Source organism: Cuculus canorus, chromosome 5 (genome assembly GCF_017976375.1).
Source record: "Cuculus canorus isolate bCucCan1 chromosome 5, bCucCan1.pri, whole genome shotgun sequence".
NCBI classification, from domain to species: Eukaryota; Metazoa; Chordata; class Aves; order Cuculiformes; family Cuculidae; genus Cuculus; species Cuculus canorus.
Window position 1 is genome coordinate 55,812,322 of NC_071405.1, and position 12,247 is coordinate 55,824,568.

The 12,247-nt window shown below is 42.4% G+C and overlaps 1 protein-coding gene across 5 annotated transcripts in view; it reads left to right on the top strand.

Annotated features, from left to right (window-relative positions):
* The first annotated feature begins 2,182 nt into the window (after positions 1–2,182).
* The window catches only part of SYNJ2BP (synaptojanin 2 binding protein), a 133,433-nt gene continuing 123,368 nt past the window's right edge, over positions 2,183–12,247 (top strand). For 4 of the 5 annotated variants that reach the window (XR_008450133.1, XR_008450134.1, XR_008450135.1 and 1 more), the window contains exons 1-3: positions 2,183–2,326; positions 3,044–3,180; positions 4,700–4,795. Coding sequence is in view for 2 of the 5 variants with exons in the window: in XM_054068459.1 (XP_053924434.1) it covers positions 2,254–2,326; positions 3,044–3,180; positions 4,700–4,795 (306 nt within the window). In the remaining 3 variants the exon portion in view is untranslated. Of the gene's footprint in view, positions 2,327–3,043; positions 3,181–4,699; positions 4,796–5,779; positions 7,889–12,247 lie in introns of those variants that run through there. The other variant, XM_054068460.1, reaches the window with a different exon arrangement.

The following is a 12,247-nucleotide window of genomic DNA, read 5'->3' on the forward strand; positions in this document are numbered from 1 at the left end:
AGCTCCTTTGCTAAGGTTTTCTCCTTGATTATTATTTTTCTTTCTGATTCCACCATAGCAATGAATAACTTGATATCTCTAATCTTTATGGTTTCACCACCTTGCCTTTTTAAGTAAATGGATGCAAGAACTTTGCTGATGTATGTGTCACTTGAACATGGAAGAGGCAGCCTTGCAAATGCTGTTGCACTGTCTCCCAAGAGATGTGGGTCAGTCTAGCATGTGAAGCACTGATAGAGTGAAATTTCTCACTGAAGAAATATAAAATGTTCAGTGTTGGTGCAGCAAGGTATTAAGTTGTAGGTAGATGTTAATATGGGGCAGGCCGGTAGTGGTGGGTGAAGCCTGGAACTGCTTAAGAGTAAGTTATAACCATGTTTTACCAGTGTTTCTTGTTTGAAATCTCTTCCTGGCTAAACAAATTTTAAAAAAATCCCTATTAAAATTGCAGTTAGCTAGATCAAGATAAAATTGTTTTTGTTCTAAGCCAAGACTGTCATCTCTAAAATACAGTAAAACTGCTGCTAAGGAACAGTATGTATCTTCAAGGAGTTTGCCAAGTACTGTATAAGCAGAACCTGAATTTGGAGGAAAAATAATTGATGGCCATTGTGCAATTTTTGCTTTCCAGTGGAAAAATAATTGATGGCCATTTTGCAAGTTTTGCTTTCCAGTGTTCTTGATCATTGGCAAAAAATAATTAAAGATATCCAGAACAACGTAACTATGGGAACTGGACTGAAACAGATGTGAAACTGAACGCTGTGCTTAATGGTTTAAGAATTTCTCCTTTGACAGACGAGTTATGGTTCTGCTCATCATTGCAGGTGTAATTTCGCCTTGAATACCTGTCTTCCATATCAGAGCCAGGTGTTAGAGCACTCAGTTTAACATTAAGCATTAATGTTGTTGTATTAAGGCATGTGGTGCACTCTTCCTCTAAGAGATCCAGCACCCAAACTGCCTCTCCCTATTAAATTCAGGAATCAAAATGTGCAGGTAATCTTGGAATGAATGCATTAAAAAATATTTGTTATCTGCACTGCAATATCGAACAAACCAACCAGTAGTGTAACACTGAGGACCAGAGCACATGGTCCTAATATTCATCAGAGAAGTTCCTGCAGTTTGTGGCTATCCTAAGGGTGCCAAGCAGTTAGGTGATTGAATTGCATAGGACACTGTTGTCATTGTCTGTATTGCCACATTTATAGCATGTGCAGAAATAGAGATAGTTCAGTAAGGAAATAAAGAGGGATAAATTTTGCCTTGCTATCTTATTTTCCCAATAAATACTGGAAAAATATTATCCTATATCAGATTGGTTCAAGAACTCCCTGAGGTACAGGAATCCCTGGTTCAAGTGGCTCCTCTGTTAGATGGGAAGTTGAACTCCTTTGCTTTTTACTATTCCATAATTACCCATTCAGAAGCATTTTGAGAAAATTCCCCAAGTCCTCAAACTGAACGCCTTATACATGACATGGTTAAGTATTTATATTCCCAGTGGCTGTGGTCAGCACAGTGATTCTGTGCTATTTGTGGCTCTGAATCCACATCAGGGGCTGTATTGCATCACAGGATAACCAGGAGATGTCATGGTTGCACTATGCTACCTGTCTACCCACATTGCTTTTCCTTTCTGCCCACCATAGAATGGTTTGGGTTGGAAGGGACCTTAAAGATCATAGAATCATAGAATAGTTTGGGTTGGAAGGGACCTTAAGAATCACCCAGTTCCAACCCCTCTGCCATGGGCAGGGGCGCCTTCCACCAGATCAGGCTGCCCAAGGCTCCACCCAACCTGGCCCTGAACACCTCCAGGGATGGGGCAGCCACAACCTCTCTGGACAACCTGTGCCAGTGCCTCACCACTCTCATGGTGAAGAAATCCTTCCTTATGTCTAGCCTAAACCTGCCCCTCTCCAGTTTAGACCCATTGCCCCTAGTTCTGTCACTACAAGCCCTTGTAAACAGTCCCTCCCCAGCTTTCTTGCCCCTTCAGGGACTGGAAGGTCGCTATAAGGCCTCCTCTGCCTTCTCTTCTCCAGGCTGAACACCCCAACCCTCTCGGCCTGTCAGGAGCACCCAGTCCCACGCTCCTGCGATGGGCAGGGACTCCTCCCAGTGGGTCAGGCTGCCTGCTCAGCTCCTCCCCCCCACCCGGGGCGGGGACTACAACTCCCAGCACCCTCCGCGGCGGAAGACGGGAGAGGCCGCGCGGGCGGCCCCGCGCGCTCCCAGGGCCGCAACATGAACGGGGGCGCGGCGGGCGGCGGCGGCTCCGTGTCCGAAGAGGTGATCAGCCTCACCCGCAGGCCCTCAGGTGAGGCAGGGGCCGCCGGGACCCTGTCCTCGTCCGGGCGCGGGGATCCTCGTGCGCTCCGGGTTAGCAGCGAGCGCGCGGCTGCGGAGCCAAATCCTGGCTCCAAGGAAGCGCAGCTCCGGGGAGGCTCCGGAGGCAGAGCCGGGCTTGGGTGCGCGAGCCCTTAAAACGAGCAGGAAGGAAACCTTCCTCGAGCTGGTAGCACACCTCCTCTTGCGTGTTTCCTTATCCCTGGACAGGGTCTAATGCTCCTTGCCTTTCCTAACTCTGTTTTCCCACTCATGAAATGCTTGTCAGGCGTGATTTCTTATTGCTCAAAGGTCCGTTTATGGCCTTTTGTGAAATGCAGAATGCTTTCCTTCTGTACTGTACTGAAGAGGTGTATTCCTGCTAAGGGTGGAATCAGCGTCTCAGAAACAATGACATGTCCCTCAGTATTCCCCCAACACCCCCCTGAAAACAGCTCACGGATGCTTTATGGAATAAAGCGTCTGGGCCCTCAGGCATTCAGGGTCTCCCCTCTGATTTCAAGAAGAGTTTCATGAGAATAACTTTTCCTGATAGTGATGGTTGAAAGGATGATGCAGATATGTATGATTTGAGTTTCAGTATTGTGAAGAAAACAGGATGACATGAGAGGGTGCGGCCCCCAGCAACAACAATAATGCCTGAAGCTTTGAGCTTTTTCTTATTAGCTGTCTCTTTGGCTTACCTTAGGGCTGGGCTTCAACATTGTTGGTGGGACAGATCAGCAGTACATTTACAATGACAACGGTATCTATGTCAGCCGGATCAAAAAGGATGGGGCAGCTTACCTTGACGGCCGCTTACAAGAAGGAGATAAAATTTTAGCGGTAAGCCCTTTCTTCTGTCGCCCCATGTGTTCTTGAAGTGCTGTGATAAGTGATGTGCTATGAGATGCAGGTTTGCCATAGTAGTACACAGAGAGGAAGGAGGTGGTTAATGCAATTAGACGATGTTAAGGAAACTCCATGGGAGAGTTATCTCGGGCGTCTAGGGACAGCTTGAGCATTAGGGAGACTGGTGCCTCTACACGTGGGCCTATCTCTTCTGCCTTCTTGATTTGTTCTCTGGAGCATTCCTTGATGATGCATTTGTATTTCCTCTGTGACTTATTCCCTAAGTTTTTAGAATCTATCAGACCTTCTCTTGCTCACTGTAGATCATCACTTACACACACGTGCAAAAAAGGGATCGGTCTTCCACATCTTAAGTTTCCATTTTTTGATTGGTAATTAGCAATGACTGATCCTTTTGCTCAGGGGAATTTTTAGACTATAAAACTTAGCCGTAAAACTCTTCATTGCAGCTCATCAGGAATAATACAGCCTGCTTCTCCTTTTACAAAAGTGTTTTAAAGTGGCTGAAGTTCAATCCCCCTGTTTCTTCAGATAGTTAGTAATCATATAAGACAATGTCCTTTGGAAAGTGATGAATGAAGAAGTAGACTCTCATAGTCTGATATGTGATCTTTGAATACTCTTTATTTTTATTTTATAGTTGCTTATTATGTTCCACATGTAATCATCTTAGCCTCTGTGAACAGAGTGCTTCGTACTGGTTGGAGCCTATTGTTGATCTATAAAATTATATTGTTAAACTGTAGAATGTTATCATATCTTTTCTTGACAGTTTAATATTTATGTACTTGAGTTTGGGGAATCTAAGTGTCAAGAAAAGGGAGGCACTAGATGTGGTTGTAGGGGATTCAGTTAGGGGCAGTGTGGACAAAACAGAAAAATTAGGATGGATATCATTAGTTAGTGAATGAAATAAAATAGGTTACAAAACCTTCTGCCATGAGAAAATATTTTAAACTAAGAAAACACTTAACTTTCATGTGCATGCCAGTATGTAGGCAAGTCTTGTTTCGTTTTGGTGCATCAATGTGTTTTTAAATGTATATTTACAAGACACTTTCCAACAGAAAAGTTTCAAAGGTAGACCAATAGAGTTAACATAGTAGGAAAGATATTCGTAATAATGTTGCTGTAGCTGCTTCTTTGTTTTCATTAGCTGGCAGAGTTACACCTTTGATTTGTTTCCAGCACAGCAACAGCATAAGAAGCTGCTGTTGACACAACTGTCTTCTTACGTTTTGATTTTGCGTCTAAGTTTTTTTCAGTACTTCTGGTTTTTGGCTTAGAGTTTCTCATATTATCTCTCAGCGTAAAAATGTGTCTATAACATGAATGGGTGAACATGTATCTTGAGGACTACAGTAATGTTCCTCAAATGTACAATTCTGTGAAAGAGGAAGGTTTATCTCCTATCCTTCCTATGTTATCTTGTATCATTAAAGATTTGCTTTTTACTCTTCAGCAGCTGATTCTTCTTTTCCTTTTTTTCTAGGTGAATGGCAGAAACTTGAAGGATTTGCGGCACAAAGATGCTGTGGAACTGTTCAGGAATGCAGGCTGTAATGTGTCTCTGAAAATTCAGCGCAGGGTATGTTTTACTGGTTTCTTAAGTTTATTTCTGGCTCAGTTTCCACTGGTTTCTATAATTGATAGCTCTCTCTTTCATGAGGCAGAAAAATACCATCTCCAAGTGCTTTGTGTAAATTATGCATGTAAAAGTTTTGTTTGACCTGTGGCCGTCACTAGCTGACCACAGCTGTAATCGTCTGTGCATTACTTGGTTTTAACAGTAAAGGGGTGAGTTTGAAGAAGTCCCCGGGTCTTTGTTTTGCTGGTGTATGGTGTGCTTTCTCTCAGACCTCCTTTCTCAGAGGCAAAAGTTTGTCTGTGACAAAAACTCAGGTTCTCTGGGTTTGTTTCAGAGGCCAGAATCTTACTGGAGACAGAACTCCCATGTGTTAGTGTTGAGTTGTCTGTGCAGCCCAGTGCAAAGGAACAAATGTGCACTGCTGTAGTTTAAAAATACTGGCATCGTTTTGGATATAAAAGGGAATCCTAATCTGCTGTTGTCATTTGAACGTCCCAGGCTAGCACTGAAGTTGATGAAGGAAACACTGATCAGCCTAAAGCATGCTGATGGGGGAAGGTGGGTTGAGCCTTCTTTCCTGCTCCCATAGTAAAGGAGTGAATCATCTGGACCAGTGTACAGTGCAGCTAAGAGAGAATTAGTGATGCCCTCTTCCTGGTGAAGACACCAGGAAGTGATGTGGTGGGAAGCACATCAGTGGATGGCTGGGTATGTGTGTCATTGCTTCTGCTGCATGAGACCTGCCCTGGTCCACCTGCTAGAGTTTACAAAGTGGCGGGGAAACATGAGAGTGGGTTGTAGTGACTGGAGTACCTGCAAGTAAAGCTCAGTTCATCCAAAGCCATTCTAACCCTCCCATATGTGGAGTGTACAGGTACCAGGGGAAACCATGTTGTTCATCCCCACAGAACCAGCTGGCCCTGGCACGGAACTGTGGCCTCTCCTGTGATGGGTTCTGACACGAATACTTTTTTTTCCTTGTAGTTGCAGCCTCAAAATGGCCCTGTGGGTCATCAAGGCGATGGAGAATCAGGCGGGCTTCCTCTAGCAGCCGTTCTTGTGCCAGGCCTGGCGCTTGCTGTGGCAGCAGTCTGGATCTTGCTGAGATATCGACAGCGGATGTGAAGAGTTCACGATTTGGACATCGCTGCATATTTTACACAGCTATGATGTAATTTAAAGATAGAGGATTTTTTTCTTGAAATTAATGATCCCTGTCTGCATGATGAATAAAGAGAAGCAATGTAGAGGGTATATTATTTTTTTCCATTGAATTTTTCATAGAATCATAGAATAGTTAGGGTTGGAAGGGACCTTAAAGATCATCTAGTTCCACCCCCCTGCCATGGGCCGGGACATCCCACTAAGTCAGGCTGCCCAAGGCCCCATCCAACCTGGCATTGAACACCTCCGGGGATGGGGCATCCACAACTTCTCTTGGCAAGCTGTTCCAGTATCTCACTACTCTCATGGTGAATAAGTTCTTTCTAATGTCTAATGTAAATCTGCCCCCTTCAGTTTGTATCCGTTCCCCCTCGTCCTATCACCACAAGCCTTTGTGAATAACCCCTCTCCGGCTTTCCTTTAGCCCCTTCAGGTACTGGAAGGGTGCTATAAGGTCTCCTATGAGCCTTCTGTTCTCCAGGCTGAACAACCCCAACTGTCTCAGCCTGTCCTCGTAGGGAAGGTGCTCCAGCCCTCTGAGCATCTTTGTAGCCCTCCTCTGGACCTGTTCCAACGGCTCCATATCCTTCTTACGTTGAGGATTCCAGAACTGGACACAATACTCCAGATAAGGTCTCACAAGAGAGGAATAGAGGGGTGGAATCACTTCCCTTGACCTGCTGGCCACGCTTCTTTTGATGCAGCCCAGGATACGGTTGGCCTTCTGGGCTGCGAGTGCACATTGCCAGCTCATGTTGAGCTTCTCATCAACCAGCAATTTTTGTTGATTGTTGCTAAATAAGTGGCTTAAGAAAAATGTATAAAATATGTTCTGTGGTTTCACAGGTAAAACCGTCCATGCAGCTGCTGATTTAACAGTAATACGCAGTATTGGTGAGGTACGCTAACAGTTCTGGAAAGACAGAAGATAGCTGGCTGGTAGAAAAAGACTTAGATTGTCAGAATGACTGCTGAATCTTGAGTCAGAGTTGTAAGAGAAAGCTCTCCACAAAATGCTAGCATACCAGAGGGAGGCAGGCAAACAATTGAATCACAAGGATAGGCGTTGGCAAGAGATTTGGGCATGCTGAAGCTGCAAAAGAGTCTTCAAATTAGTAATGAAGCAGTAGTCCCTCCATCAATCAAGTGGGTTGAAGTCTGCATTTCTCAGGTTAAGGGTCTATTTTAGGGATTATTTTTTCTGTGGGAAATACTTCAAATAAAGTTTTGTGTAGCAGCTAACTTGCTCTCTGCAGTTAGAAAATGTCATGATGGTTGAAAGTGGGAAGCTGAGAGCAGTCTGAGTTCTTCCTGGCTATTGCTTGTTTGTGAAGACTCATGTGCTCTTCAGGAGTTACACTGACAAGTGTAAGCCGGAGTAAGGCTTAACAAGTAAAACCAAATGGAGAGACCCCTGCTCTGGAAACCATGTAGCTGAATTTACCTACAGAGTCTCATCTTCTTGCTGTGATTTGAATGGTTTTAAATGCCCCCACTGACGTGAGCTCTGTGGGGTAAGAACTGTTTCTCTTGTCTCTAAGAAATCAATGTGTTTTATTATTTTTGTAAAAGATAAGCAAAATGCACGGTATGGTCTGTATGATGCCAAAAAAAATTTCGCATATGCAATATATGTATTCAAACAAAGAAAAATCTGTCTCAGTGCTTTACTTATCTCTATTCTTTTTTTATTCTGTGCTGCACACCCATGTGTTAAGATGGATGATTAGAACTTGATGCTGCTGTATTACAGCCATCAGAATAAAGATGCAGACAGTAGGAAAAGGTCTGTCTGGGACAAGCCTCTTCTTAACCCTTGGATGAGTTGAGTCTCTGCAAGAGAAGGGAGTGTGTGGAACAGGTTAAGAGGATGAGGAATTACAGGAGGAGGTGGTTGCTTTTACTCATTTCTCATTGAAGCAAGCAGAGAAAGCAAAGCCTTTGGGTTCCTGGGCTTTTTTGGTTGACGTTTGTTTTTTTTGTTTCATCTTTGGGAAGTTTGATACTGTTCAGACATGATTGCCATCTGTGTTGCAGGCACTTTATTATGGGGGGAGGGTTATATCCAATGCCCAGATAGCTGATGTGACTTACTGAGCAAGTAAAGGCCCTTCTGGTGCATACTGCTTGTTTGTATTTCTTTTCACGGTTACTGAATGAATTTTAATACTGTGGCATTAACTCAGTGGCTTTTTCAGAAGTTAAAAGAGTAGTTTTTACTTGGAACTTAAACCAAACAGTCTGACCACCGGGAGCACTTTTCTGTGTCTGCCACTTTCAAGAGTGCCTGAGGAGTACCAAACAATCTCTTTTCCAATCCCCAGCCACTTCTCGCCACATTTATTGACAAAATCCTTGTGGGAAATATGCCTCAACTCCAAAATCTGTAAACTGTGGCTCATACTACTTTGTCTCAGCAGCTGGACTGTGTCGCCTAAACTTTATGTATTTTCCAAAGTCTTCTCCACTGCGTGGTTTCTGTAGGCTTGAGTTTCATCTTTACATTGAACATTGTGTATAAATTTTCTGTCCCTGCAGATGTAGTCAATTAGAAAACATCTAATGAGGACAGCTTGTAAATGTAAGTGATGAGAGAGAGTTTTCATTTTTGTTGCAACTTAAACCTCTGGGTTTTGAAAAAACTGGAAAGTTGCAATCTTGAAGACAAATAGAAATAGCTGTAATTTTTTATTTCTTTTTTTAAGAACTCATTTGCAGGGCAGCTGAAACTTTTATGTCCACATGTTTCTCTCCCGTTCTCATCTTTTGTTAAACTTTATTGTGAACTTACTGACCTGCTGAGGGCTGTATTTTCATATCCATAGTTTAAAGACAAATTCATGTGGTTTGACTTCCTGTGTATTCTAGCCATTTGTGTCTCACAGAGTCTCGTGGATTATATGTGCTAATAATATATATTTGACTTTGGCATAATAATTAGAAAGAGCAGCCAGACTTGATCTGAAGATAGGAAGATGCACTACTTCTGGCACTTCTTAATTAAAACAGACATTAAATGAGGGTGTGGGAGGGAAAGGTGCCTGGCTTTCAGTTTGCCTTTAGGTTCCAACAACTGGTTTGTTAGGTTGTTCTGTGCTAGATTAAAGAGGTCCCTCACTGTGAGGGTATTTGTGTTGTAATTGCCTTAGCTCTTATTTGTTTTTTTTGTTTTTTTTTTTTGTTTTTTTTTTTTTAAAGACATGAAGCCAACTGAGCCCTTTAAGATTCTCGGTGTGAGATACTTTCTCTTTTGGAGTAGTTTCTGTGGCTTCCTGCACCCTTTCCAGTGTTTCTATATTGCTTTGTAAAATGCAAGCACACCAACCACATGCCGAGTCTTCCTACTGGGCACACCAGTGCTGTATACTACAAGTTTTCCATATAATTTTTATCTGCAAACTTACATTTTTTTGGTGAAGGTACAGACACCTGCAAAGCAAATTTAAGCCAACGCCTAAGAGCTGGCTTTTCTTAAATAGCTTCTACAAATTTCTTAGAAGTGGTATAACAGCTTTGCCCTTTTTGTTTGCTTTCTCAAGTGCCAGAAGGAACCCATAAATCATAGAATAAATGCCATTGCCATATGAGAGGTAAATTCACTTAATTACAGCTTGCACATCAAAAGAGCAATCTGTTTTGGTCATAGTGTGACACTAGAAACTCGTGTTAAGTGCCTACACATTCTGACTTCTAAATCCTTGTCCATATGTGACCTGCGTGGTGTGCCACAAAGGTGTCTGTCTTTGCGTTTTGTTAAATGACTGTAGCTCCTATTTGTACTGGCTGTGCCCAGACAGGCCCAGGTTACTCCTTATTTGCCTTGTCTGCTATATTGTTTGGCAGTCCACTATCAAACCCAGTGGGTTCCTTTTGTCTTCACCATTGGTGAAAATACTGAATGGAATTTGGGATGGAAGCAACTTTCTGCCATTATTATGATCTTTCAGTAAGTGTTGATATGTCCTGATTATTGGATTCTTTGTGTTTAATAGATCCATTTTGATAATCTATATCATCTTTTTTAAAAAATACATATATCATCATGTTGCATAGTACTAAGAATGTTACATCCAAGTGATCAGTAAACTTGATCTGTTCTTTTACTGGCAGATGCTGATATGAGGATGAGCTTTATGAGCCAGTGTCACTCCCATCCTCTTTCCTATTTTATTGATGTGAGTTTTACTTCTGGAAGTCATTTTCCTCTCCTCAGGTTGAAGGAAAGAGCAGGTAACTTGTGGGACAGTGTCCCACAGGGTTGTCCCTGAAGGGAAGGGTTACTTGGAAAAGTCTGAAGGAGGGCCCTAACTATACCCTTGTCATCAGGGTTTTCCTCATGACTAGTTTTAGGCAGACTCGTGCCGCATCTGTGCTGCCATGCTTGGTGTGTGTCCTTGCTGGATGGAATTCTGCTCTGTCTCTTCCCATCTGCAGCTGAGGGGGACTCCGCGCCCATCAAAGCTTCATTGAAGAAGGATCTAGGTATAATGAGAGAGTACACTGCTTTAAATGAAGAGTGATGCAGTGTGTGCTCAAACATGGCTTGCTTTGTCACTTTTGAAAGCTTTTGTCCTTGCTGCTGCAGCTGTAACTGCTCGCAGGCAAACTTCATTGTAGACTGAGCTGTTTATCTCTTAGCTGGCTGCCAAAACCAACTTTCCTAGGCTGGCACTCTTAGTAAAAAAAGTAACTGTGCCAAGTATGCAGGGTAATTATTCAAAGTGGCATGTGAATGACTGGAGATCATTCACCAAGCTTTTGTGCTTGTGATAGTGTCCAAGTCTTCCAGGCACGTTTCACTTTGGTGAAGTTCTCTTCCCTCTCATCCCTCTTCACCACCTCCCAACAGCCCAGCATTTGTGCCTGGCTTGCATTTTTTTGCTGTGACACAAAAGTAATTGCAGAAAAATTGCTGCTTTTACTCTCTGTCAATAGATACTGTTATTTGTTAATTCAGCTGTGTCTGCTTAGTTGCTCTGAACTAGCTTTTGGATGTTACTTATTCTTTCTCTTCTCCCTATGGAAATGACTGTGTATCCAGTACTTGGGAAAGTGCAGCAGAAGTACATTTATGCTACACACATTATTCTTCTACTGGGACAATGTATTTCCAGGGAATGAAGAGAGAAAGATAGAAAGTTTATCAAAGCCAAGTAGAATTTTGGAGACAGCTGTACTTGTGCTTGAGAGCAGGGTTCTCTATTTATCTGTGGCTAACAACACCTCTGGGAAAAAAAATTGGGAGAGACTTAGACTGGATGAAAAAAGAAGGGCTGAAGAAATCCTGTTTGTTCTTATTCATAGTGAGAGTGTGGGGGAAGTGTTCTAAAGAGAAGGAAATGAAATTTAAAAGAAATTATGGCTGAGCCTGGCTCCGTAAGGCTGCTTGGGCTAGTGGGGCGGAGGAAGTCAGGAAACGTGGCTGGGGCTGGCTGATCTAAGCACAGCATTTTCTGGGAATAGAGAAGTACCAGAGTAAGGAATAAGACATGCTGTTTTTTAAATCCTTGACACAGCTGCCCACTTCAACTGCTTTAGTCTAACTGGTAATAAGCACTTGATGAACCATTAGAACTACTCTGGATATTAATAACATTCATGCAAATAGAATTGAAGCTCTGTTTTCCCGAATCTCCAAAAATTTAGAGTTCATAGATAGTTTTCAAGGTAGAGTGCTGACATTAATTGAAGGACATCAAGCTGTTAAATGGGAAATAGTCTAAGTTAGATGTTTCTGTGGTTATTTAACATTCATTAGTGCAGGAAAATGCTTTGGGTCTTAAAGTTGTGTTTTTATCTAGAATGGTTGATATACTAGCAATCTGGGGATAAAAGTTGTTAGCCTGGGGGCTCCTAGGTGGAACTGGAGACTGTACGAAAGAAATTACTTGCTTAACTGCTGAAGTATTTGCTGTTTCACTTAAGTATATAGGCTGAATGGAAGTCCAAATGCTGTACATGAAATTAGTAGGTTCACGGTTACCCCAAATGGTCTTTTGCATTCATTGCTCCTCAGCATGTTTTAGTAAACCCCTAAATCACTGAAACAATAAAACATGGAAAGAAAGAGGATAAAATAGTTGCAGTATTTAGGGCTTCCTTCACTTCCTTCTTTCTAAATATAACAAGTATAGTACAAAGTTTGGGAACACAGTTCGGAAATGTAATTTTAAAAGGTGAGTACTAATCCATGATTATGTGGATTTTCTTTTTTTTATTGTTCTTTCATCATGTAAATAATACTCCTCAGAAGGGTTTCTAGTGAACTTAGAGAAGACTTTATGCAGC